The sequence below is a fragment of the Vipera berus genome (genome assembly GCF_964194415.1).
Source record: "Vipera berus genome assembly, chromosome: 16".
NCBI classification, from domain to species: Eukaryota; Metazoa; Chordata; class Lepidosauria; order Squamata; family Viperidae; genus Vipera; species Vipera berus.
The window spans coordinates 7,751,230-7,774,554 of NC_138219.1; the positions used below are offsets into that span (position 1 = coordinate 7,751,230).

General features: G+C 43.4%; 1 protein-coding gene and 1 pseudogene across 3 annotated transcripts; both read left to right on the forward strand.

Annotated features, from left to right (window-relative positions):
* Nucleotides 1-665: 665 nt before the first annotated feature.
* LOC308675329 (lysosomal acid glucosylceramidase-like) lies at nucleotides 666-17,626 on the forward strand. 2 transcript variants are annotated; one of them, XM_081340550.1, is made up of 12 exons: nucleotides 666-752; nucleotides 3,227-3,466; nucleotides 6,274-6,433; nucleotides 7,041-7,232; nucleotides 7,735-7,881; nucleotides 8,846-8,979; nucleotides 10,028-10,200; nucleotides 10,848-11,085; nucleotides 13,053-13,280; nucleotides 14,005-14,168; nucleotides 14,991-15,116; nucleotides 16,002-17,626. In XM_081340550.1, the coding sequence occupies exons 3-12, from the start codon at nucleotides 6,367-6,369 to the stop codon at nucleotides 16,102-16,104; spliced, it is 1,572 nt and encodes a 523-aa protein (XP_081196676.1). In that variant the 5' UTR covers nucleotides 666-752; nucleotides 3,227-3,466; nucleotides 6,274-6,366; the 3' UTR covers nucleotides 16,105-17,626. The 2 variants fall into 2 exon arrangements, with proteins under 2 accessions (XP_081196676.1, XP_081196677.1); XM_081340551.1 differs by lacking the exons at nucleotides 666-752; nucleotides 3,227-3,466 and adding an exon at nucleotides 4,422-5,187.
* A 938-nt stretch (nucleotides 17,627-18,564) lies between these two features.
* Nucleotides 18,565-22,261, forward strand: LOC308675106 (lysosomal acid glucosylceramidase-like; annotated as a pseudogene). The gene is made up of 6 exons (XR_014028818.1): nucleotides 18,565-18,579; nucleotides 19,863-20,087; nucleotides 20,739-20,956; nucleotides 21,193-21,318; nucleotides 21,668-21,707; nucleotides 22,083-22,261. The product of XR_014028818.1 is annotated as a lysosomal acid glucosylceramidase-like (transcript).
* The last annotated feature ends 1,064 nt before the right edge of the window (nucleotides 22,262-23,325 follow it).

The window sequence follows — 23,325 nt, forward strand, 5'->3', positions numbered from 1 at the left end:
GTTTAAACCGCAAGGACACAAATCACAACCACACACCGTTGGAGGCCACGGAGTCGTTTTGTCAAGCGTCTGAATTTTGATCTCGTCACTCTGGGGATGGTGAAACGGTCGTAAAGTGTGAAAAACAGTCCTTGGACCCTTTTTCAGTGCCATTGTGACTTCGAGCGGTCACTCAATGGACTGTTGTAAGAGAGAAGGGGGGAGGAGGAGGAGGAGGAGGAGGATTAGAATTAGAAGAAGAATGACAAGAATTACAAGAAGAGTTAGAAGAAGAAGAATTAGCAGGAGGAGGAGAATTAGAAGAATTACAAGAAGAAGAAGAATTAGAAGAAGAAAAATTAGAAGAAGAATTGGAAGAATTACAAGAAGAAGAATTCGAAGAATAGTTAGGAGGAGGAGGAGGAGGAGGAGGAGGAGAATTACAAGAAGAAGAAGAATTAGAGGAATAGTTAGGAGGAGGAGGAGGAGGAGAATTCGAATTAAAAGAGGAATTAGAAGAGTTAGAAGAAGAAGAATTAGAAGAAGAATTAGGAGGAGAATAAGGAGAATTAGAAGAATTAGAAGAAGAATTAGGAGGAGGAGGAGGAGGCTTAACACGCGCGTGTATCTTCCACACCCCCTTTCCAATCTCCTCCTCCTCTTTTCCACCAGCCAGCCCACGTGACCGCCGATCAGCTGATCTCCCTTTTGTCAAGGGCTTGAGCTGCGGCCTCTTCTTGGGAAGGCGCTAGTCCCTAGGAAATCAGGGCGCGGTAGGTGTGGCGGCGGCGGCGGCGAAGGGGGCGATTAACGATAAGGCAGAAATAGCGGTGGGGAAGATCATCTTAATTACCACAATGCTAGTGGTTTGCGTTGCACTCCTGTGTTAGTCAGGGAGGTTTTCTCTTGCACTAGCGAGCCACTACTCACTCACTCACTCACTCACTCATTCCTTCCTTCCTTCCCTCTCCTTCCCCTCTTTCTCCTCCCTTCTTTCTCTCTCTCCCCTATTCTTCCTTCCGCCCTCCCTCACTTCCCTCCTTCCTTCCCTACCTCTCCTTCCTCTCTCTCTCCTCCCTTCTTTCTCTCTCTCCTTCATCCTTCCTTCCTTCCTTCCTTCCTTCCTTCCTTTCGGCAAGCGAGGCTTCCAGGCTTTGTAAGAAATCATCCAGTTTAGCAGCGGGTCGAAAGGAAAAGAGCGGTTGGGCTCCTGCTGCCCCCTCCTGGTTGAGCGAAGTATTGCGGATCGCTTCTGATAACAGCTCTCCGCTGGCTGCTGAACGCAGGAAGGGATTTATTATTATTATTATTATTATTATTATTATTATTATTATTATTATTATTATTATTATTATTATTATTATTATTATTATTATTATTATTATTATTATTATTATTATTATTATTATTATTATTGCTTTTTTTGTAAAAGAAAAAGGTGCTGGAACTCACACATGTCACACAACCCGCCTTGCCTATCCTACAAGGTTCCATCCGAAAAAGGTGCCGGAACTCCGTTCTGAGCGTTCGATGAGAAAAAAAGCCCTGATTATTATTATTATTATTATTATTATTATTATTATTATTATTATTATTATTATTATTATTATTATTATTATTATTATTATTTTTGGAAAATGTTTATTGCCCCTTTGTAACTCAGGATAGCGAACACAGCAAATACTCCTCCCGGCTCTTATTTTTTCCCCACTACGACAACCACCCCTGTGAGGTGGGTTTGGCTGAGCAGGATTGGCCCAAAGTCAGCCGGATGGCTTTCATGCCTAAGGCAGAACTAGAACTCACCGTCACCCGTGGATTGGCCCAAAGTCAGCCAGATGGCTTTCATGCCTAAGGCAGAACTAGAACTCACCGTCTCCTGGTGATTGGCCCAAAGTCACCCCTCCGGCTTTCAGGCCTAACGTAGGACCAAAACTCAACGTCTCCTGGGTTAGTTTGGGTTAGAGCTGAAAGGATGAAATTTATTCTGGTTGCTGCGCTTCTGGTGGGCGGCACAGCCAGGCAGGTGTTTAGCTTGGATTTGGCATCTTTGTCCACCTCTTCAGTCTTTCCTAAGGACCTGGGATGGGCAGAGGTGGATCTTTAATAATATTAAAGGTATAATTGCAGGATTTCAGCTGCTTCAAGTCAAGCTGCCTTTTGCAATTGACCGATGGGGATTTTGTCAATGCCAATGGGGTTTGGTTGCTGTTATTGTGGTCTGTCACACAGTCAGCCAGATGTTTAGACTGGATTTGGCATTTTTGTCCTTTGGTCAAGTCCTTCCTGAGGAACTGGGAGAGGCAGATGTTTTTGTTGTTCTTCTTCTTCCTCCTCCTCCTCCTCCTTCCTCTTCCTCCTCCTCCTCCTCCTCCTCCTCCTTTCTCCTCCTCCTCCTCCTCCTTTCTCTTCCTCCTCCCCCCCCCTTCTCCTCAGAAAGTCTTCTCCATTTCATGCAATCAAACTTCCTCTGACCTGCTCCTCCAAAAGTTTGACAGCACCGGGCCAAGCCACAACTGGTTGCAAAAGAACAAGATGCCTTACCAGAATCATTTGCTTCTTTCCCAAAGTTGCCTCTTCAGCAAAGCTCTGACCTCTTGGTTCCTTCATCCCGACTCAAGAGAGAAAGCTTAATTTTCTTTGCGGCAACTCTTTCTGACCAACTCTTCATTATCCCACACCGCTTGTGCCAACTCCTGCCCACAGAACAAGGCACGTGGAGTCGTCAAACTTCTGAGGTTGTACACTGTGATGCTACTTCCATCCAGTGATTCAGTACTGACAGCCCAAAACACTGTGGGGAGAAGTCTAGTCCTGCGAGGAGTCCTTGACTTACGTCCACAATGGGGGCCAGAATATCCGTCGCTAAACAAGGCACGCATGAAGTCAGCCGTGCCCAATTTTACGACCTCTATTTTTTTTTTTACCCAAAGGCATTAAGCCAATCACTACGTTACCGCTAGACTTTGAGTTGGCACCACAATTGGGCCCAACATTTCTGTCGCTAAGTGAAATGGTATAGGGTTTCCTGCCTGAGCAGGGGGTTGGACTAGATGACCTACAAGGTCCCTTCCAATGTATTATTGTTGTTGTTATTGTTATTATTATTGTTGTTGTTATCCCTAAATGAACTGTTGTAAGTTGGGGACGATCTGTAAATCCTCTTCCATGTCAGGCAAGCAGCATTTAATTGATGTGGTATAACCAGTTCAAAAATTTATTTATTTTTTTTTGCTCCTCCCTTTAGGTGAGTGTCACCTTCTACACTGAGCTCCAAAAAGCAACAATTGCATCCTGGCTGCCGAGGTGTAAGTGTATCTGCTGGTAGCAGGAGCTTTTACAAAAGCCAGAAATATTTTTAAAACACCCTTGGCACCACCCAATCCTTGAAGGATAGGAGCGAAATGGCATTAATTTCAGCGGATATCTATATATATACATATATATTTACTTAACTTCACCCCATGCTTGAATTGATGGGAGACTGGTAAGGCGACATTTCTATTGCTATCTTCTTAATTTTTTCTTTCTTTCTTTTTAATCAAGGATGCTGAAGGCCGTGGTCTCAGCCTGGCTTGATGCTATCGCTTTGCTTTTATAATTTAGCTATGTGATTACACTGATGCGGAGATGTCCTGGCTATTTTTCTGGGTGGGGTTTTCAAAAAATGTTTTTTGCTGAGATTGATTTCGTGTGCGCTGGGGGAAAAAATAAATAAATATGGACGGATGATACTCAGCTGGTTTCGAGGCTTAAGGGAGAATTGCCACCCCAGTTTCCCCCATCCTGTGTAGACCAATGCTTTTAATCACTAAATTAATTAAATTTAATTACTAAATCTAATAAAATAAAATAAATAAATTGTTCATCTTATTTATATGCCAAATTTTCTTTATGAATGAGAAGGCTTCCTCCGAGCCTTTGGTTACCCGCAGTTTCCTTCTTTCTACGTCAGCATCCGGCCGAACTCGGTTGCCAAATGCTAGCTTACTAACCTAGTTTGTTTTTACCTAGTTTGTAAAGGTGTCGGGCGAGAAACTGGTTGTCCATGAGTTCTAATACTCCGCTGAACACAAAGCCAGCCTTGGGTGGCCTTGAGCCAGCCACTCTCTCTCAGCCCTAGGAAGGAGACAATGGCAAACCATGTCTGAAAAACCTTGCCAAGGAAGTTAGCCCTCAACTTAGCAACCTTTTGTTTAGCGGCGGTTGGAAGTTGAAAAAAGTGACCTTGTAATATAATTCGTTTAACAGCTGCAGCGATCCGCTTAACAGCCATGCCAAAAAGGTCGTAAAATCAGGTGTGACCCATTTAGCAAAAGAATTTCTGGATCCAGAAACGGAGAGCTGCCTGTAGTCAGACAAGTTTTTTTTTTCCTGCCAGGACTGGAGAATGTAGGACTAAACCTACATTTAACATTAGCCTACATTTACGCCGTGCAATTGATGGGGGTTTGCGCAAGAGTTAAGAGGATCATTAGCTCGCAAGCTGGATTTGTACCACGCAGTTGAGGAAAACCGTGCTCGGGTGGTTTTATGCTGTGACGTGGGGCACTAGGATTGTGCAAATTTGTGACATTTGACTTCAAAATATCCTTTTGGGATTGGGAAGGCTTTTTGTGTGTGTGTGTGGCTATTCCAGTTGTGTGCTGAGGGCTGAACAATATATTTTTTACTGGAGAATAGAATAGAAATAGAAATAATAGAATAGAATAGAATAGAATAGAATAGAATAGAATAGAATAGAATAGAATAGAATAGAATAGAATAGAATAGAATATGAGCATTTTCCCATTAGTCATTTTGTGTTTTTTGAAGATTAAGAAGAATTCAGTCCCTGCCTGGAAAGAGACAGTCAACTTTTGTGAAAGAAAAAATAAAAAAAATTAGGTTATCTATGGGGGAAAAATCCCTCTTCTGCTACTGTGCTTATAATCCTCTGAGTTGTGTTTTTTTTTCTTCCCTGTATCATTTCTGGTTAAGAGGATAATTGTGTTATAACAGGTGAGGCGTGGAAAAAAAAAGGCCGGAGGATTTAATGAAGGGTATGAAAGATTTCCTGCAAAGGTGTTTCAAGATTTGCTTTTAAAACACTGCTTTGGAAATTGGCAAAGGCAAGAAGGATTTTTTAATATTTTTATTTAACATTTTGGCCAAAAGGAAGGCAGTGGAGAACCCAGCGGATAAAATTGTCAGCGAGAATTAAGACAGGTAATAATGTCCTGAGTTCAAATTTAACCAGCCCCTACTAAGGCTCAAGATGGGGATTTAGACAAGAGGTTCAGGTTTTAAGTTTGATCTTTACATTATTAGATTAGAATTAGATTTGTGATGATTGTTGAACTATTGTGTACTTTTATAAAATACACACCGGTATATTTAAAGAGCACAGTATAATTTTAATAAAACTATATAACAAAATGTAGAGTGAAATAATGTGTTGTTTTTTTAAAATTCTATGTTTTTCTGCTTGTTGTCTCCTTTACCTGCTGATCCAGGATATTAAACCAAGTCCTGTTGTTTGGAAAGGCTTAGCTGTTTTTTTGTGTTTTTTTTTTAAAGATGAAATTCCTTTTAAAATTTTTTTAAAGAATAAGCTAAAGAATTTGAAGAATAAAGCAGAGAGAAGCAGATTGAAAGAAAATACGGGACTTTTTTTTCCCATGGATCACAACAGACAAGACTTTTGTGAAAAGATACGCAAATTCCCACAAATGATGGTAAAAGGAATAGAACAGGCAGGGAAGGCAAAATTAATGACTTGAATGAAAGAAATGTATGATGAAAAAGTTTTATCTCGCTTTGTTTTTCTAACGGGAGACCGTTGTCTGAACTTCCTGCTTAAGAAAAATAAAACGGAATTTCTGTTTTCAGTTTGATAATTAGATTTGTTATGACGGTTGAAATATTGTGAATTTTTATACAAGCACATATGTATATATTTAAACACTATAATGCAATTTTAATGAAACCATGTAACAAAATCACCATATGTGCATATTGTAGATTCCTAAGGTCTATGCTTAAATTTAGATTGAGTAGTTATTTTGTTCTATATTGTTACATACATTTATTGTATTGTTGTATTTTGTTATGTAACCAAATGGCACGTACCCATTGTATATTCCTAAGGTCTATGCTTAAATTTAGAATAAGTGTTTTATTTTCTTACATTTCTCTTATTGTTTACTGTGCATATTATCTATATGATATTTTTGCTTTAGAGTAAAAGATTCTTTTCTTACATTTTTCTGTCTGCACTGAAGAAAGTCAGAAATTGGAGTTTCCTTGTTTCAGGGCTTTTTGTAGGTACGAAGAACCATCCGGGGGCGTTTCTCATCTCCTAATTTCCTGATTTTGCAATCCAGTGTGTGAGATTGGGGGGATATTATGGCGTCCGTGGCCAGCCGGCTTCTCGCTTTGGTCTCCTTGCTGGCCGTGGCCAAGACAACAACGGGTGAGTTGGGGGAAAATTTCTTTTGCCTTCCTACAAAAATTCTTTGGACCCTGCGTGCGGTTTCATCCGATTTGCTGTAAATCTCCATGGCTGTGGAACTTCCATGTCTAAAGGCAGTCTACCTTTAAACCAAGTCTTTAGCTGTTGTCGAGGGAGGGAGCTGCTAGACCTGTCTTTGTTTGACAACAAGAACACGAGGAGAAGGTGGATCCTTAATTTATGCTAGGACTTCCTGTTTTTTGCTTTTTTGCTTTTTTTAAATTTTAATGAGGATATTATTTTAATGAGGGATGTTATAAGAAGGGATTTCGTTAATCCCCTTCACGGTTTAAGATTATCTGGATGAGATAATAAAGAACTGGAATTCAAGTGTAACTGTTGTCTTGTTTCATCCGAATATAAATCGCATGAGCACAGGGATGCTGTAGTGGTTGTAAGTGTGGAAAAAAAAACACGGTCCCACGGCCCCTTTTTCAGTGCCCTTGTGACTCTGAGCGGTCGCTAAAAGGCCTGTCACAAGTCGAGGACTACCTGTATATTCCTAATGTCTATTCTAAATCTATATGTTCTATCGATTTTCGTAAAACTTGTTCTCTTCTCCATTCAGGAAGCCAAGCTTGCATCCGGCAATATTTTGGCGACAACGCTATTGTGTGTGTTTGTAACAGTACGTATTGCGACACGCAAGATCCCGTCTCTCTCCCCCCTTTGGGTCAGTTTGTCATGTACGAAAGCAGCAAGTCCGGGAACCGGCTGGAACGCAGAGAAGGCTATTTTCAGAAACAGACGACCAAACCAGGTATTTCTCGCACGGAGGTGTCAGGACTACGAATCCCATCTCCCCAGTCCGAGGGGCTGGCAGCTGGGGAAGGAAGCGGAGAAACAATCCCACCTCAGAGGATAGATGGGCAGGATTTAATTTAATCCAAATAATAATAATGATGATGATGATGATGATGATTTCTTGACGTACTATGTCCAAAAACTTTGCAAAACACATCAAGAAATTGCAGCTTCCTGCAATAACTCCAGCAAAGCTACAAAAAAACTGCGCTACTCGGAACATCTTACATTTTAAGGAGGCACCAGGTTGATACCTAGGATGCTGGCAGCAACCCGTGTCAACCATCAGTGCCAGTCAATTTGAATGTTCAGTTGACTTGAGTTTCATAAATAAAAGTTATATAATAATAGTAATAATCTGCTTCCAGTTGTAATGGTCTTTATTTTATGTATGTATTTATAAAATGTCTAGGCCACCTCTGTTACCTCAGCATCCTTTGCATCCTTCCTTTTCTTAGATATTCTTCTGATTTTGGAAATGGCCCAGCGGTATCAAAGAATAAAAGGATTTGGGGGCTCCGTCACTGATGCAGCCTCCATCAACATCCTGGCTCTGTCGCCGGGCGCCCAGAAAAATCTACTCCGTTCCTACTTCTCGGAGGAAGGTGAGCGGCAGTGCAAGGGGTTTCGTGATTGAGGAGAGGGAGGTAAAAGGGATCTAGAATGACTTCGGTTTAGAAGAAAAGTCAAGGTGGAGGCACGTTTGTGCATTTCAACTCCACTTTTCAGCTGGAGAAATGAACCTAGCTCCGGGAATTTGAGTTGGCAAGATAGACCTAGCTCCGGGAACAGTGTAGGAATGTGATTAAGTGAAATTGTTTTCAGCTTCGATCTTCCCATTGGGGAAGATAAAGAGAGGAAACAAATGGGGAGGTAGGAGGGGACAAAAAACAAGACAGGCTGGCTTCTGAAAATTAAAATTCTCAGCATCATTGACAGGCCTGAAAAACAAGATGCTCGATGATGGATGCATTACAGATAGGATAGATAATTACTTTATTCTATTTATTAACAATGGAAGAATCCAGTCTCCTTCCTTATGGCCTGGATTGGACAAAGTTCATTGCAGGAAGAAGAATGTAAGAGCTCAGATGAGTGGGAGGGAGGGAGGGATGGATGGATGGATGGATGGATAGATAGATAGATAGATAGATAGATAGATAGATAGATAGATAGATAGATAGATAGATGGATGATAGATAGATAGATAGATAGATAGATAGATAGATAGATAGATAGATAGATAGATAGATAGATAGATAGATATGGGATAGAGACACACACAAATAGATAAAGGTTGGATGATAGATAAAGATGATAGAGATGAAAGATATAGATAGATAGATAGATAGATAGATAGATAGATAGATAGATAGATAGATAGATAGATATGGGTTAGAGATACAGACAAACAGATAAATGTTGGATGATAGATAAAGATGATAGAGATGAAGGATAGATGATAGATAGATAGATAGACAGACAGACACCCCTACACACACACACACACACACACACACACACACACACACACACACACACTGATTGTCTGCCTCCTACGCCCCACAGGGATCGAATACAATCTTCTGCGCATGCCAATGGCGAGTTGTGACTTCTCTGTCCGGCCGTACACGTATGACGATTTTCCGTATGACTACGAGCTGAAGAATTTCAGTCTGGTTGCAGAAGACCTACTAATGAAAGTAAGTTTTATCCAAAAAGTGTCTGTGTGGGGGGAAGCTGGCAGAGGAAGGGGTGACTCAACGGGGGCCTGGATTTTAGGGGCTTTTGGTGGGGGCTTCCACCGAGAAGAGGACTCAGGAATGGAGGCAGAAGTTGCAACATAGAGTTTGCATCGCACAATTCTTTTCAAGGGTGTGTGTGTGTTATCTAGCAGATGGGAGATTCCAATTTTTATCGGTCTCAGCTTTGAGCAGGATTAGGCAGAAGGCTCAGCGTGAATTCAGACACAGAAAGAATATGGGGGTGTTAGTTCTTATTTATTTCTGCCTGCTGGTTGTGTTGTTTTCACATAGTAGAGGTGCCTGCCAGTCCTCCGTGCCCAATTTGAAGTTCAGTCTATATCTATTAATCTCTATGATTATTTATTAATCTATATCCCTATAGTATATTGATGTCTGTATGTCTGTCTGTCTCTAATCTATCTGTCTGTCTGTCCGTCCGTCTATCTATCTATCTATCTATCTATCTATCTATCTATCTATCTATCTATCTATCTATCTTCCTTCTCTATCATTCTTCTCTATCATCTATCTATGTATCTGTCTCTATCTTAATCTCTCTCTTTATCCACCATTTATCATCCCTCTCTCCCTGTCTCTCTCTCTTCTCTCTATCAATCTATCATTCCCCTTCCTCTCCCTCCCTCCCTTCTTCCCTCCCTCCCTCCCTCCCTCTTTCTTCTGTTTTTCTACTAGACAGTTGTGGCCAGGATAAGTAAAAAAAAAATACATCTTTTTTGAGCTCGGTGTAATGATTTTATTCCTGGCCATGTTGCATTTCATGGGAAAACCGCCTTTTTGTGTGTGTGCGTTTCCCCCCCCCGGGTTTGGGGGAGGGGGTGCATTCTCTGACTTTTGGGGTGTCTCTTCTTGCTTGGAGAATTGGAACAAACCCGTCCCATCTCAGTTCCAAATCCCACTTTGTCATTTTTCCAAAGAGCGTCTGGAGCTTCCTCCGACCATCGCTGGTCCTTGTTGACACCCCGCCCCCCACTCCTTCTCCCCACAGATCCCCCTTTTGCATCGGGCCAAGGCTATGTCGAAGAGACCCATCTCCCTTATGGCCAGTCCATGGACCGCTCCAATTTGGATGAAAAGCAACGAGGACTGGAAAGGGAAGGGCTGGCTGAAAGGGCAAGCCGGAGACTCCTTCCACAAAACCTGGGCTTCTTATTTTGTCAGGTAAAACGGGGCAGAAAAATGCATTTATTTTGGGGGGTAAACAGCACCCTCTGCAGGCAGCGAGAGGTATTTCAGCCTGCAAAAGTCAGCCCCTGCAGTTGGCACAAGTGGTACGGAGATCTCCCATTCTCTGCGTCAAACGTAATTTTTGCCAGTTAAAAATTAGTTTTAAAATTAAAAGTTATTTTTCAAAATTAAAAGGTTTTTTTTAAAAAAAAACATTAAGAAGTTTTTAAAATGAAAAAAATATTTTTAAAGTTATTTTTGTTTTAAAAAATTGTTTTTTAAATGAAAAAAATTAAAATTGAAAGATTCTTCTTAAATTGAAAGATTTTTTACAATGAAAAAATATTTTAAAATTATTTCTTTAAAACAATTAGCTTTTTTAAACTGAAAAAATTAAAATAAGATTAAAAAAATTAGCATTTAAAATTAAAAAAAGGATTTTTAAAATGAAAAAATGGGTTGTTTTTTTTTTTAAAAAGATTTTGGATGGTTTACACCTGAGAGCTAAAATATCATAATCAGAATCAGAATAGTAAAGTTGGAAGGGACCTTTGAGGTCATCTAATCCAACCCCGTGCTGACCATAAGATCGTTCTTGCCGGTTTAAATGTGAACAATGGCATCTGTTTCCCTTTGCCAAGGTTTCTTGATGAATACGCCAAGCAGAATTTAACTTTCTGGGCCATCACCGTTCAAAACGAGCCTTCCTCTGGATTTGTGAAAAATTACCCTTTCCAGACTTTGGGGTTCACCGCGGAATCGCAACGTGACTTCATTGCTCTGGATCTCGGCCCTGCCCTGGCCCAAAGTTCGCACAAGAAAATTCGTCTGATTACTCTAGATGACAACCGGATCCATCTCCCTAAATGGGCAAAAGTGGTGAGTGGGGGGCTTAAAATTTCAAAACTAGATCTAAAAAGAAGGGTACAGACCCTCACCCTTCTGGGTTTCCATCCCTTCTTCCTTTTCGTTTAACTACATGTGTGTGTGTGCGTGTGCGTATATGTATATGTATATGTATATGTATATGTCTATGTATATAAATTATTCAAATTGCTAATAAAGAATTTGGGAGGCTGATATGGCCATTTCGAACTTATTTTGTTCTCATCAGTCAGTCATATCCTTTATCTGACATTCGAACCTGGGCTAATTATATATTAGGCAGTTGTTTTAACCCCTAGGCCACAGGCTCTTTCTCTCTTTATTAGCTAGGAAGGAAGGGAGATGTATGTGTTAAGTATTTGTCAAGTCTTTTTGAATACCTTGCTAGTTAAATCTTCTTTCCTGTTTCAGCCTAGCCCAAGGCTATCCGCAGGCTATAGTCCCAACTTACAACAGTTCATTTGTGTAAATTATTCAAATTGCTGTGTGTGTGTGTGTGTGTGTGTGTGTGTGTTTGTGTTTGTGTATGTGAGATGGCCTCATGAGACCGATGGTTCGTTAAGGTGCTTCCAAGTAAAAGGCAGCACGCAGGGATGCAATCAGACAAAGCTTTATTTAACGATAAAGTAAATAGAAAGAGTTCCCTGGCATGGTGGCATCCATGCCTGGATTGAGCTCATGGATCAGCAAGCAAGCAAGCAGAAGAGAGAACAAAGAGAGCAGAGAAGAGCAGCCCCTGAGCAGAGGTTTTTATGGGGGGCCTCAGCCCCTCCCTTACCAATTAACTCTCTCCAATTGTGCTGCAGGGGCCGGGGACCCCTGACCCACCAGTAGGAGCAAAGAAGCCTCTTTGCTCCCATCTGATGACCTTTTTGGGGAACTGCCATGGCTGGCACAAAGAACATCTAACAGTGTATGTGTATGTATGTATGTATATATATAGGTCTTGGCGTATTCGGGTCTTTTCCCGTGTAGGATTGAGGGTGTCTTGGTGACGTTTCGACGAGGTCCCACTCGTCATCTTCAGGCTGGTGTCTTCGGTTTCGTGCTTCGAAGACACCAGCCTGAAGATAATGATAATAATAAGTTGGAAGGGATCTTGGAGGTCATCTAGTCCAACCCCCTGCTCAGGCAGGAAACCCTATCCCATTTCAGGCAAATGGCTGTCCAGTCTCTTCTTAAAAACCTCCAGTGTTTTTAAGATGACGAGTGGGACCTCGTCGAAACGTCACCAAGACACCCTCAATCCTACACGGGAAAAGACCCGAATACACGAAGACTTACATACCTATACCCATGAAAATCTACAAAAACATATATATATATATCAGCTGACTCAGGAATTCTGGGAGTTGAAGTCCATGAGTCATAAAAGAGCCGAGGTTGCCTACCTTGACTCTAGACCATAAGAATTTCGGAACAGGTACACTATGTTCTAGTTTAATTTTATTGGCACATTTCCTTGATGCTTTCATTTTTAAAGATTATCCAGCAACGGCTTCTTTCGGTTAAGGTTCTAGGTCACAATAGGGAAGGTGATGTTTTGGGGATTGCTTGGTGGTCTCCTGTCCAACATCCAATGGGCCTTAGGTTTTCAAGCTTTGTGAGCTTTTCAAACAGATTCCACCTTGACAAGTGGAAGATGGAGGGACTGCAAGTCCTAGAATTCCTCAGCTGCTATGCTGGCTGGGGAATTCTGGGAGTTGAAGTCCACCTGTCTTAAAGCACGCTGGCTGGGGAATTCTGGGAGTTGAAGTCCAACCAACTTGCCAAGGTTGAAGAACACTGAAGCTGGATAGTCTCCTAAGTGGGTGGATGGAGTGACTCCTGCAGGCAGGTCTCCAGGACCTAGACTAGATGGCCTCTGCGTAGCCTCCTGACCCTGATGCTGCAAAGTCAACCAACCTCAGTTGGGGCTTTCCAGCTGTGTGATGACACACCCTGTGCTTTTTCCTCTCCAGGTGTTGGGCGGCAATAGTCAAGCCTATCGCTACGTTCACGGCATCGGCCTCCACTGGTACATGGACTTCATCAGCCCCATCAAGGACACGGTAGAAGCCACCCACCGTCTCTACCCCGACTACTTCCTGATTGCCACCGAAGCCTGTGCCGGCTCTTACTTTTGGGAGCAGGATGTTATCCTTGGCTCCTGGGACCGAGGGGAGGACTACAGCCACAGCATCCTGGAGGTGCGACGACGGACACGGGGGCGTTAAGCTGATGAAGAAGGGCAGGGAGGAAAGAGACGGGGAGGGGAGGGAGGGAGGAAGGAAACGAAAGGAGAGAGAGAGGGAAGGCAAGGAAGGGAGAGAGAGAGAGGGAGGGAGGAAGGAAGGCAAGGAGAGGGAGGGAAGGCAAGGAAGGAGAGGGAAGGAAGGAAGGAAGGAAGGAAAGGAAAGGAGAGGGAAGGAAAGAAAGAAAGGAAGTAAGGAAGAAGGGAGAAAGGAAGAGAAAAGAAAGGAAGGAAGGAAAGGCAAGGAAGGAGAAAAGAATGAGAGAGGCAGTGGGAGGAAGAGAAGGGATGGAAGGGACAATGGAAAGAAGGAAGAGCAGAAGGAAAAGGAAGAGGGGAGGGAGGGAGGGAGGAGAGAAAAAGGAGACAGGCGATGGGTGGGAAAGAAGGGAAGGAGCAGAGAACAATGGAAGAAAGAAAGGGAAAGGGTGGCAGAGAGAAGAGATGAGGGGAAGGAGGGAGGAAGAGAGGGAGGAACGAGAATTGTAAGGGAAGGGGAAAAGAAGGGAGGAGGGGGAGGGAGGGAGGGAGGGAAAGAGGGAGGAAGGAAGGACTGTAGGGGAAAGGGAGGGAGTGGGCGAAAGAAGAGAGAGGAAGGAACAGAAGTAAACTGATAAGGCTTGGCCTGCCCTTCCCCCTCCTCCTCAGAGACCCGGATTCCTTCCCTCTCTCCCCTCCAGAACCTGAATCACCACGTCGTCGGTTGGGTCGACTGGAACCTGGCCCTGGATTTACAAGGGGGACCCAACTGGGTGAAGAACTTTGTGGATAGTCCGATCATTGTCGACTCCATTGGCGACACTTTCTTCAAGCAGCCCATGTTCTACCACTTGGGCCACTTCAGGTGTAGTCGCCGGGCAGGGGTGGGGACTCGTGGCCCTTGAGCCCCCAAAGGAGTGACCTCCGGGGGGGTTAGGCATAGCGATGAAGCTTCAGAGAAGCTTCTCTTCTTGGTTCTGTAGAAGACCACCAAGGGGGAAAAGGCAACAACAGGAGAGCCGTCTCCACCTCATGACAACTCGGTCTTAGTTTGGTGAAATCCAGGGTGGATGAAATGATGGGGCGGAAAGGAGCCTCTTTAAGGATTCGGGGGGGGCTTGGTTTACTTTAGGGGTCTGTTAGGTTTAAGTCCACCCTCAAGCGTACATGCTCAATGGAATTTTAAGGTCAATCGGCTAGCCTGAAGCTCAGCCAGTCAACCTTAAGATCAACCAGCTGGCCTTAAGCTCAACTGGCAATCTAAGCTCAGCCATCTAACCATAAACTCAACTGACTAACCTTGGGCCCAACTAGCCAACCTTAAGCTCAACCAGCCCACCTTAAGCCTGATCCAGCTGACCTTGTTCAACTTACTAACCTTAACTGGCCAACCTTAAGCTCAACCAAATAACCTTAAGTTCAACCGATCAACCTTACGCTCCACCGATTAACCTTAAGCACAATCAACTAAGCTCTATGAGCCGATCTTAAATTCAACTAGCCAAGTTTAAGGTCAGCCAACTAACCTTAAACTCAATGGGTCAACCTTAAATTCAACCGGCCAACTTTAAACTCAGCCAGTTAATCTTAAGCTCAACCAGCCAACCTTAAGCTCAGGATTTCCAAACCAGGGTAGATCCTTGCAGTGGGATCTCTCCATCATGGCCTCCTTTTTCTCCCCTCTTAGCAAGTTCATCCCTGAAGGATCTCAGCGTGTTGGGCTGACGGTGGTTCAACATTACTTTAGTTGCAACCTGGAACATGTTGCGGTGCTTCGCCCCGATGGGTCGGCAGTGGTGGTGGTCCTTAACCGGTGAGTGTCGGTATTCTGAAGGTCGATGCTTTCAAAAAGCCAAGTTTCTAGTTCTCAAAAAGCCTTTTTTTTTCCTCATCAAACACCTTCCCTTCCAACGCAGGCTATCCAAGGCTCACACCACAAAGTTAGCATGTCGCGTGAACTAAAAAAAAAAAGTGTCTGCCGTCTTGATTCGTGTGTGATAACTTCTCGCCATGATTGTGTTGACTGCCAGGGGCAGCATATAAATTTAATAAATACTCGAATAAAACAGAGCACAGCAGTAACAGAGCCTTGGTGGAGCAGTGGGCTAATGCCTCCTTAAGTAACACCAGCTGCCTGCAATTAGTGCAGGTTCGAGTCCCACCAGGCTCAAGGTTGACTCAGCCTTCCATCCTTCCAAGGTAGGTAAAATGAGGACCCAGATTGTTGGGGGCAATTAAGCTGACTTTGTAATAATGCCGCTTGGGGGTGTGTGTGAAAGCCCTAATAAGCAGGCATATACATAGAATGAAGGCTACTGCTAAGCTTGTAAGCCGCCCTGAGTCTTCGGAGAAGGGCGGGATATAAATGGCATTAAAATAAAAAAAAAATGTGCCCATTTCAGTGATCTGAATCTGGCTGTAGTTTTTCACACCAGACTGAGTGTCAAAGCCTCTTTAGAAATCCCGCAGGAATTTGTAACAGAGAAACGTTGCGATGAGTATGTTGAACGTACAAGGGAAACAAAAAAAGTTACAGTTGTGGGTCTGTTTCTCCACCGCTTTGTGATTGTGTTTCTGCTTCTCTTTCTTCTCTCTTTCTCCTTCTCCTTTTCTTATTCTTTCCCTCTTTTTTTTTTGCTCCTCTCTTCTTTTCCGCCTTTTCCTCCTTCCCTTCTTTTTCCGCCTCTGTTCTCCACAGGTCTTCGTTCAACCTCACCTTTGGAATTTCTGACGCGGTCGGTGTTATTTTAACCCAAATCCCTGCCAACTCCATCCAGACGTATCTCTGGCGGCGCCAGTAAAGAACGAGTGGCGCGCTGGGTGCCAGTTGGGAGAAAAAGTCATCGATCCAAATAGTTTACTAACCTTCTTGGGAGCTGAGATGGTGGTTCAGCCCAACGGATGATGTTCTTCTAGGAGATAAACTGTTGTGATTCAGGGTCAGCCTGTGGATTCGGCAGTTGGGTCGGACGACTCAGAGGAGGAGGGGGGTGTTGAAGAGCTTGCTGAGGGGGTTGAAGATCTTGCTGATGAGAGCCCTCAGCCAGGCCCCTCCCACCTGGTCACGACGGAGACCCAGCTGTGTGAGCCTGACAGCGTGGATGAAGATGACCCACAGCTGGCCCTGTTCAAGGACGCCCGACGCAGGAGGCAGTCAATTAGGAGTAAACAGAGGAAGGCAATGGGGCTCCTCGGAAGGAGGCAGAGAGAAGCCACGCCCTGAACTCTATATAAGGGGAATGTGTGGGAGGGCTGGTTTGCTGAAGGCAACCGCTTGGATAGTTCGTGTTTCTTAAAGCTCCTGTTTCTTGGTTTGTCTTGTTCCGTTTGTTTTTGTGGTAATAAATTTGGCAGGCGTAATTCCAGCCTCTTGCCTTCTTGTAAAAGGGGTTGTCCCTGCCTTTTCTGCAGGGCCGGTAGCAGGCTGGTACAGAACATAAACCTTGACAGTGACCGAAGAAGCAGAGATTTGATGTTTTCTGGGATCAACAAGACCATGATTCCCAGAGGGCCTGCCAGTACATCAGTCATGGCTAAAATTTACTGAAAACAAGGAGTTCCTTCCAATTTTCTGGCTGGGAATTCCTTGACGAGACTGTTGGCCTTAATGCTATGTGGCCCTAAGGAAAAGAAGGACTTGGGGTGACATGATAGCTGTATTCCGGTATTTGAGGGGCTGCCCCAAACAAGGGGGGGGGAACCACCTCTTCTCCAAAGCATCTGAAGGCAGGAGAAGAAGCAACGTTTAAATGAAATCATTTATTATCCCTCCCGATTGTTTCTCATTCACCCCTCTTGTTTTCTAGAAGGAAATATAAAAATAGGAAAACCAGTTTTGGAGATGAATTTATGAGAATTAAATGGCCATTGTTCGTCTGTGTGTGTGTGTGTGTGTGTGTGTGTGTGTGTGGCCAAGTTTTTTTTTGTTTTTTTTTAACATACACTAAAAATTTGAGGCTGCGCCTGAAAACCAGACTGGAGAGTCGAAAGAAAGCATTTTGTGTGATTTAAAAGGACAATTCATCCTTAAAGGCTGTGCCCGTTAATATGCTTTTTAATACAGTGAAATTTGAAGCTGCTTCTGGAACGTGGCTGGCAATTGAAAAAAAGCAATGGCAAATTCGTTCTGTTTTGTTAAAAGGCAAGCCCCACCTACTTCACCCTATATAATTACGTTAAATTATGTTGCTTGGTTATATCTTTTTAATATACTGAAATTTGGACCGCTTCTGATACAAGGCTGGGACTTTTGAGCGAGACAACTGTAAATTAATCCCGTGTTGTTAAAAAAAATAAGACAACCAAACCTAATAAATATATAGTTGTGTTCATTGTTGTTGTTAGTTGCGAAGTCGTGTCCGACCCATCGCGACCCTATGGACCACGTTCCTCCAGGCCTTCCTGTCCTCTACCATCTTCTGGAGTCCATTTAAGCTCACGCCTACTGCTTCAGTGACTCCATCCAGCCACCTCATTCTCTGTCGTCCCCTTCTTCTCTTGCTCTCAACCTTTCCCAGCATGAGGCTCTTCTCGAGTGAGTCCTTCCTTCTCATTAGGTGGCCAAAGGATTTGAGTTTTAGCTTCAGGATCTGGCCTTCTAAAGAGCAGTCAGGGTTGATCTCCTCTAGGACTGACCGGTTTGATCGCCTTGCAGTCCAAGGGACTTGCAGGAGTCTTCTCCAGCACCATAGTTCAAAGGCTTCAATTCTTTGGTGCTCGGCCTTTCTTATGGTCCAGCTTTCACTGCCATACATTGCAACTGGGAAGACCATAGCCTTGACTATACGCACTTTTGTTGACAGGGTGATGTCTCTGCTTTTTAGTGTGCTGTCTAGATTTGCCATGGCTTTCCTCCCAAGGAGCAAGCGTCTTTTAATTTCTTGGCTACAGTCCCCATCTGCAGTGATCTTGGAGCCCAGGAAAATAAAATCTGTCACTACCTCCATTTCTTCCCCATCTATTTGCCAGGAATTGAGAGGGCCAGATGCCATGATCTTGGTTTTCTTAATGTTTAGTTTCAACCCAAGTTTTGCACTCTCCTTCTTCACCCGCAACAAGAGGCTCTTTAGTTCTTCTTCACTTTCTGCCATTAGAGTGGTATCATCTGCATATCTCAGGTTGTTGATATTTCTTCCGGCAATCTTAATTCCAACTTTTGATTCATCTAGCCCTGCCTTTCTCATGATGTGCTCTGCATATAAGTTAAATAGGCAAGGCGACAGTATACAGCCTTGCCGGACTCCTTTCCCAATTTTGAACCAATGGAGAAAATACCGGTAGTTACCTTTTCTCTCTCTCTCTCTCTTTTAACTTTTGCTGTCACTTTTCCTGTTGAATTTACAGAAGCAAACTCAACCTATAAAAATTCCAAGAAATTTCAATGTCCAGTTTGCAAAAGGCAGTTTTAAAAATCAGGGGGATAATTTTTTTTTACAAAATCACCGGAAGCTGATGTCACTTGAGTGTTTTGCATTTAGCATCAAACACAAATTGCTATACATTTAACCAAAAGTCAAAGGCGTACATTTCTGCCTGTTCCACCCCCTAGCCATTGACTCAGAGAGGACAAAAGACCATATTGCTATTAGCACATGAAACATTCCAATGGAAAATGGATGTGTGAGCCAATTAAACAGCTTTTAATAGCTTGCAAAGTACACTGAATTAATTTTGAAGGAACATTCTGTGCTTCCTCAAGAAACAGGACCAGCACCACCCCTCCGAAGAGTCCGCAGTCCAGTTTTCTCGAAGCAAAACAAAATTAATTAAGCGAGGATCTTCAGTCTGGCAGCTTTTAAGACATGTAGACTTCAAGTTCCAGAATTCCCCAGCCCAGCATGTAAGTGAGGGAATTCTGGAAGTCTATATAGTCCACTCATCTTAAAGTCGCCAAGTTTGAAAAACAGCGGCTTTTGAAGCCTTTAATAATAACTTTTTTTTAAAAAAAAAAGGTGAGTTGTGATGTGCTGAAGAAGTTTGCTAATAAACTTTAATTTCATTTGCAGCTGTTCCCGAGTTCCATTGGCAACTCATGTTGTTTTTTACATCGAAGCACATTAGAAGTGATAGGTTAGGTTTTCACACACACACAAACGTAAACACACCCACGCACACACACACCCATTGAACCCAATTCTGGCGTATGGAATGGAATGGAATGGAATAAAATATAGAATAGAAAATGGAATGGAATGGAATAGAATTACGGCATAGAATAGAAATTAGAATAGAATAGAATCTAGTGAATAGAATGCAGAATAGAATAATAGAATAGAATAGAATATAGAATAGAATGCAGAATAGAATAATCTGGCTTCCCCATTTGCTGGTGAGAAGGTCACAAAAGGGGATCGCGTGACCCCGGGACACTGCAACCGTCATAACTTTGAGTCAGTAGCCAAGCGTCTGAATTTTGATCCATGGTCGTAAGTGTGAAAAACGGTCATATAAGTCATTTTTTTTAGCAGTGTTGTAACTTTGAACACCCACTAAATGAACTGTTGTACGTTGAAGACTGAATGTATTGACACTCTCCTTCCCACCCTTTGTTGCCTGACAGGTGATAGGCAATAGTACCGCCGCTGCCTTCGTATCCGGAATTGGCATCCATTGGTACACGGACCTCGTCACCCCACCTGAACCCACGTTAGACGTTATGCATCGCCTCTACCCCGATTTCTTTCTGCTCTACACAGAAGCTTGCAATGGTTTTCTGCCTTTGTCTGTGAAGGTCGCCCTGGGAAGTTGGGAGAGAGGCACCTATTACAGCAGGAATATCCTGATGGTAAGGTAGCCGCTTTTACGACCGAAGGTTTGCCTCTTTGACGATAAGAGAGGTAGGGATGGATGAGTTATCCACACGTCTTTTCAATTCCTCGTCCTTCAAAGGGTGTCGTAGTGTCTTTGGGAAGCTGAGCCACTTAAACAAAACTGTCCTAGAATAAGAACAGAACAACAGAACAACAAGAGTTGGAAGGGACCGTGGAGGTCTTCTAGTCTAACCCCCTGCTCAAGCAGGAAACCCTATCCCATTTCAGAAAAATGGTTGTCCAATCTCTTCTTGAAAACCTCCAGTCGTGAGGAAGAAAGGAAGGAAGGAGAGAAGGAAGGAAGGAAGGAAGGAAGGAAGGAAGGAAGGAAGGAAGGAAGGAAGGGAATAGCAAAATAATAGAACAACAGAACAACAGAGTTGGAAGGGACCGTGGAGGTCTTCTAGTCCAACCCCCTGCTCAAGCAGGAAACACGATCCCATTTCAAACAAGTGGCTATTCAATTTCTTGGAGCACCCACAACTTCTGGAGGCAAATTTTAGACAAACCTTCCCTTTCTAGTTTTCCATGACTCCAAAACAAACCTTGATCTGAAGCTTGCTTTTTTCAGATTTTGCTCAACCCAGAAATGTCTCTTTTTTTCCCCCCTGCCATGCAAAGGGAAGGGTTGTGGGGCTGTAGTGCAACCGGTAAAGCCGCCCACGCTTTGGTCTCTGCGGAATCTCAACCACTTCATCACAGGGTGGATTGACTGGAACTTGGCTCTCGACATGGAAGGGGGTCCCAACTGGGTGGACAACCCTGTGGATAGTCCCATCATTGTGAACCCCCTTAAGGATGAATTCTACAAACAGCCCATGTTCTATCACCTGGGACATTTCAGGTAAACTCAGCCGAGATGGTTTTGCAAGGGGTTGAGGAAGAGGAGAATGAGCAAAAGAGTAATAAAGATGCTAATTTTATAGCATCTTATCCAGTGGCAGGGAATTCCGCAGGCTGACGAGGAAATGATGGAGGGAAGCAGACAGTTTTATGTTTAATAGTTTGTGGAATTGGATTAAGGTACAGTACTGACCTCTGTCCAGTGGTATCGGCTAACGTCCTCTCTCTTCTGCCCAGCAAATTCAATCCTGAAGGCTCCGTGTGAGTTGGATTCACCTCCAATTGCTTGTTTGACAGCTGTCAGTTGAAGATCTCAGCTTTCCTGCGGCCCGATGGCGTTGCGGTGGTCGTGGTGCTGAACGAGTAAGTGCAGGAGGAAACGGACACCAAGTTGGGAATGTTGTGGGCATGAAGTTTAGGGAGATGGAAAAAGAGAGAGCAATTAGATAAGAGACAAAGTAGCCCAGAGCTGCATAATGGACGGAGAAAGAAAATCAGAAGAATCCTTCCCTAGTCTGTAAAAGAGACACTGGGAGATTTGTCCTTCCAGACTTGCAAAATTGATGTCAGCCTTCCCAGGCAAGCCAGACAGGAAACCCACCCAGATAAGCTAATTCTACTCTGTTGTAAGGCTACATTAACACAACCTTGCAAGTCTGAAAGTAGAAATCTCTCACGTCTCCCTTGACTAGAATTTCTCCTGTCTTTACAGCTGGTTTGTTGATATTCCTTTCACTATCTCAGACGATCAGGTGGGTTATCTTAAGGACCGCGCGGGAGCATACTCCATCCAAACCTACCTGTGGAGGAGGCACCCTTGAGCTCCTGAGACGGGGAAGGAAATCCGCTTCTCACTCAGGAACGGCAGGCTCTGTCAAGTAGAGAGCTTGTGTCACAGCCCACACCAGCTAAACCAGTGGAACCTCAGACTTGCTTGATACAACACAGTCACAACAGATGGAGCAGTCCAATGATGAAGCTCAGCCTCCAATTGCTTGGATGGTAGAGTAGTGAGCAGAGGAATGATGCTCAGTGAGGCTTTTTGCCAAGCAAAGGCATAGCTGCCTTAATTAAAAGAAAGATTGATATTTATTATGATTTAACCATATTCCACTTCTCGTCTCTAGCATGTCATTCGTGCGTTTCCGCTTGTAGTTCCTGAAACCCTGAACTTTGGACTGTCTGACGAATCTGACTTGGCTCTCTGAAGCTTGGACTGGATTTTGATTGCTCTTCTGCGCAGTCATGTTGACAGCGAATCTACTTTAGCAAGCTTTAATGTGTTGGTTGCTGTTTCTTCCTTAGTCTGCTGCTATCTGCTCAACCTTGAGTAAATGGCTTTCCTGACCTAGCCACTGTGTGTTTGTGTAATTTTAAGGCCTGAAATGAGACACCTTGGATTAATAATTCGTCTTACATCCGCATTCACACATGCACTCCCCTTCCTGGAACAAAATGTAGAGTCCCCAAAGATCCTTGATCTGGAACCAGTCAGACTGGGATTGGACATTTGTACATTGGCCACCCTTAGCTTATGAGGCAATACAATTAGTCCTCAACTTACGATGGTTCATTTAGCGACCAGTAGAAATGATGACGGTATTTAAAAAGTGATTCATAACCAGTCCTCACATTTACAGCGGCAAACAGAGTCAGCAGCGATCTGAAAGGACGAAACGAAAAACAAATTGCTCTATTCTTTGGCCTGCAGGGGGCAGCTGCAGTCTCAAGAATCAACAGAATTTCGAAAAGTTGCTAGTCCACATGTACAGAATGTCCTTGAAACTTGTCAGTCCTTAACAGCCTCATCCTACAGCAGGGGTCTTCAAACTTGGCCCTTTTATGACTTGTGGACTTCAACTCGCAGGATTCCCTAGCCGGCATGTTAGTTGGGGAATTCTGGGAGCTGAAGTCCACCCATCTTAAAGTTGCCAGGTTTGAAAAACACCGGCTTTTACACGTTTTAGTAATAACTTTAAAAAAAAAAGAAAAAAGATGAGTTGCGATGTGCTGAAGCTTCCTATGAATAAGAGGTTAGCTAATAAACTTTAATTTCATTTGTGGCTATTCCTGAGTTCCTTTGTGTATTTGACAATTATAAGTGACTCAGAGCGTTTCTCCCCCACCCACCCACCCCCTTTGAAGGCTGACTCGATTCTGGCCTCTAAGAGGTAGCTTCTGATGCTATATTCTCCCTTTTTTAAAAAAATCCCATTTATATCCCACCCTTCTCCGAAGACTCAGGGCGGCTTACAATCTAAGAAGCGCAAATCAATGTGCTTAGCAATAGCCTTCATTCTATGTATATGCCTGCTTATTAGGGCTTTCACACACACCCCAAGCGGCATTATTACAAAGTCAGCTTAATTG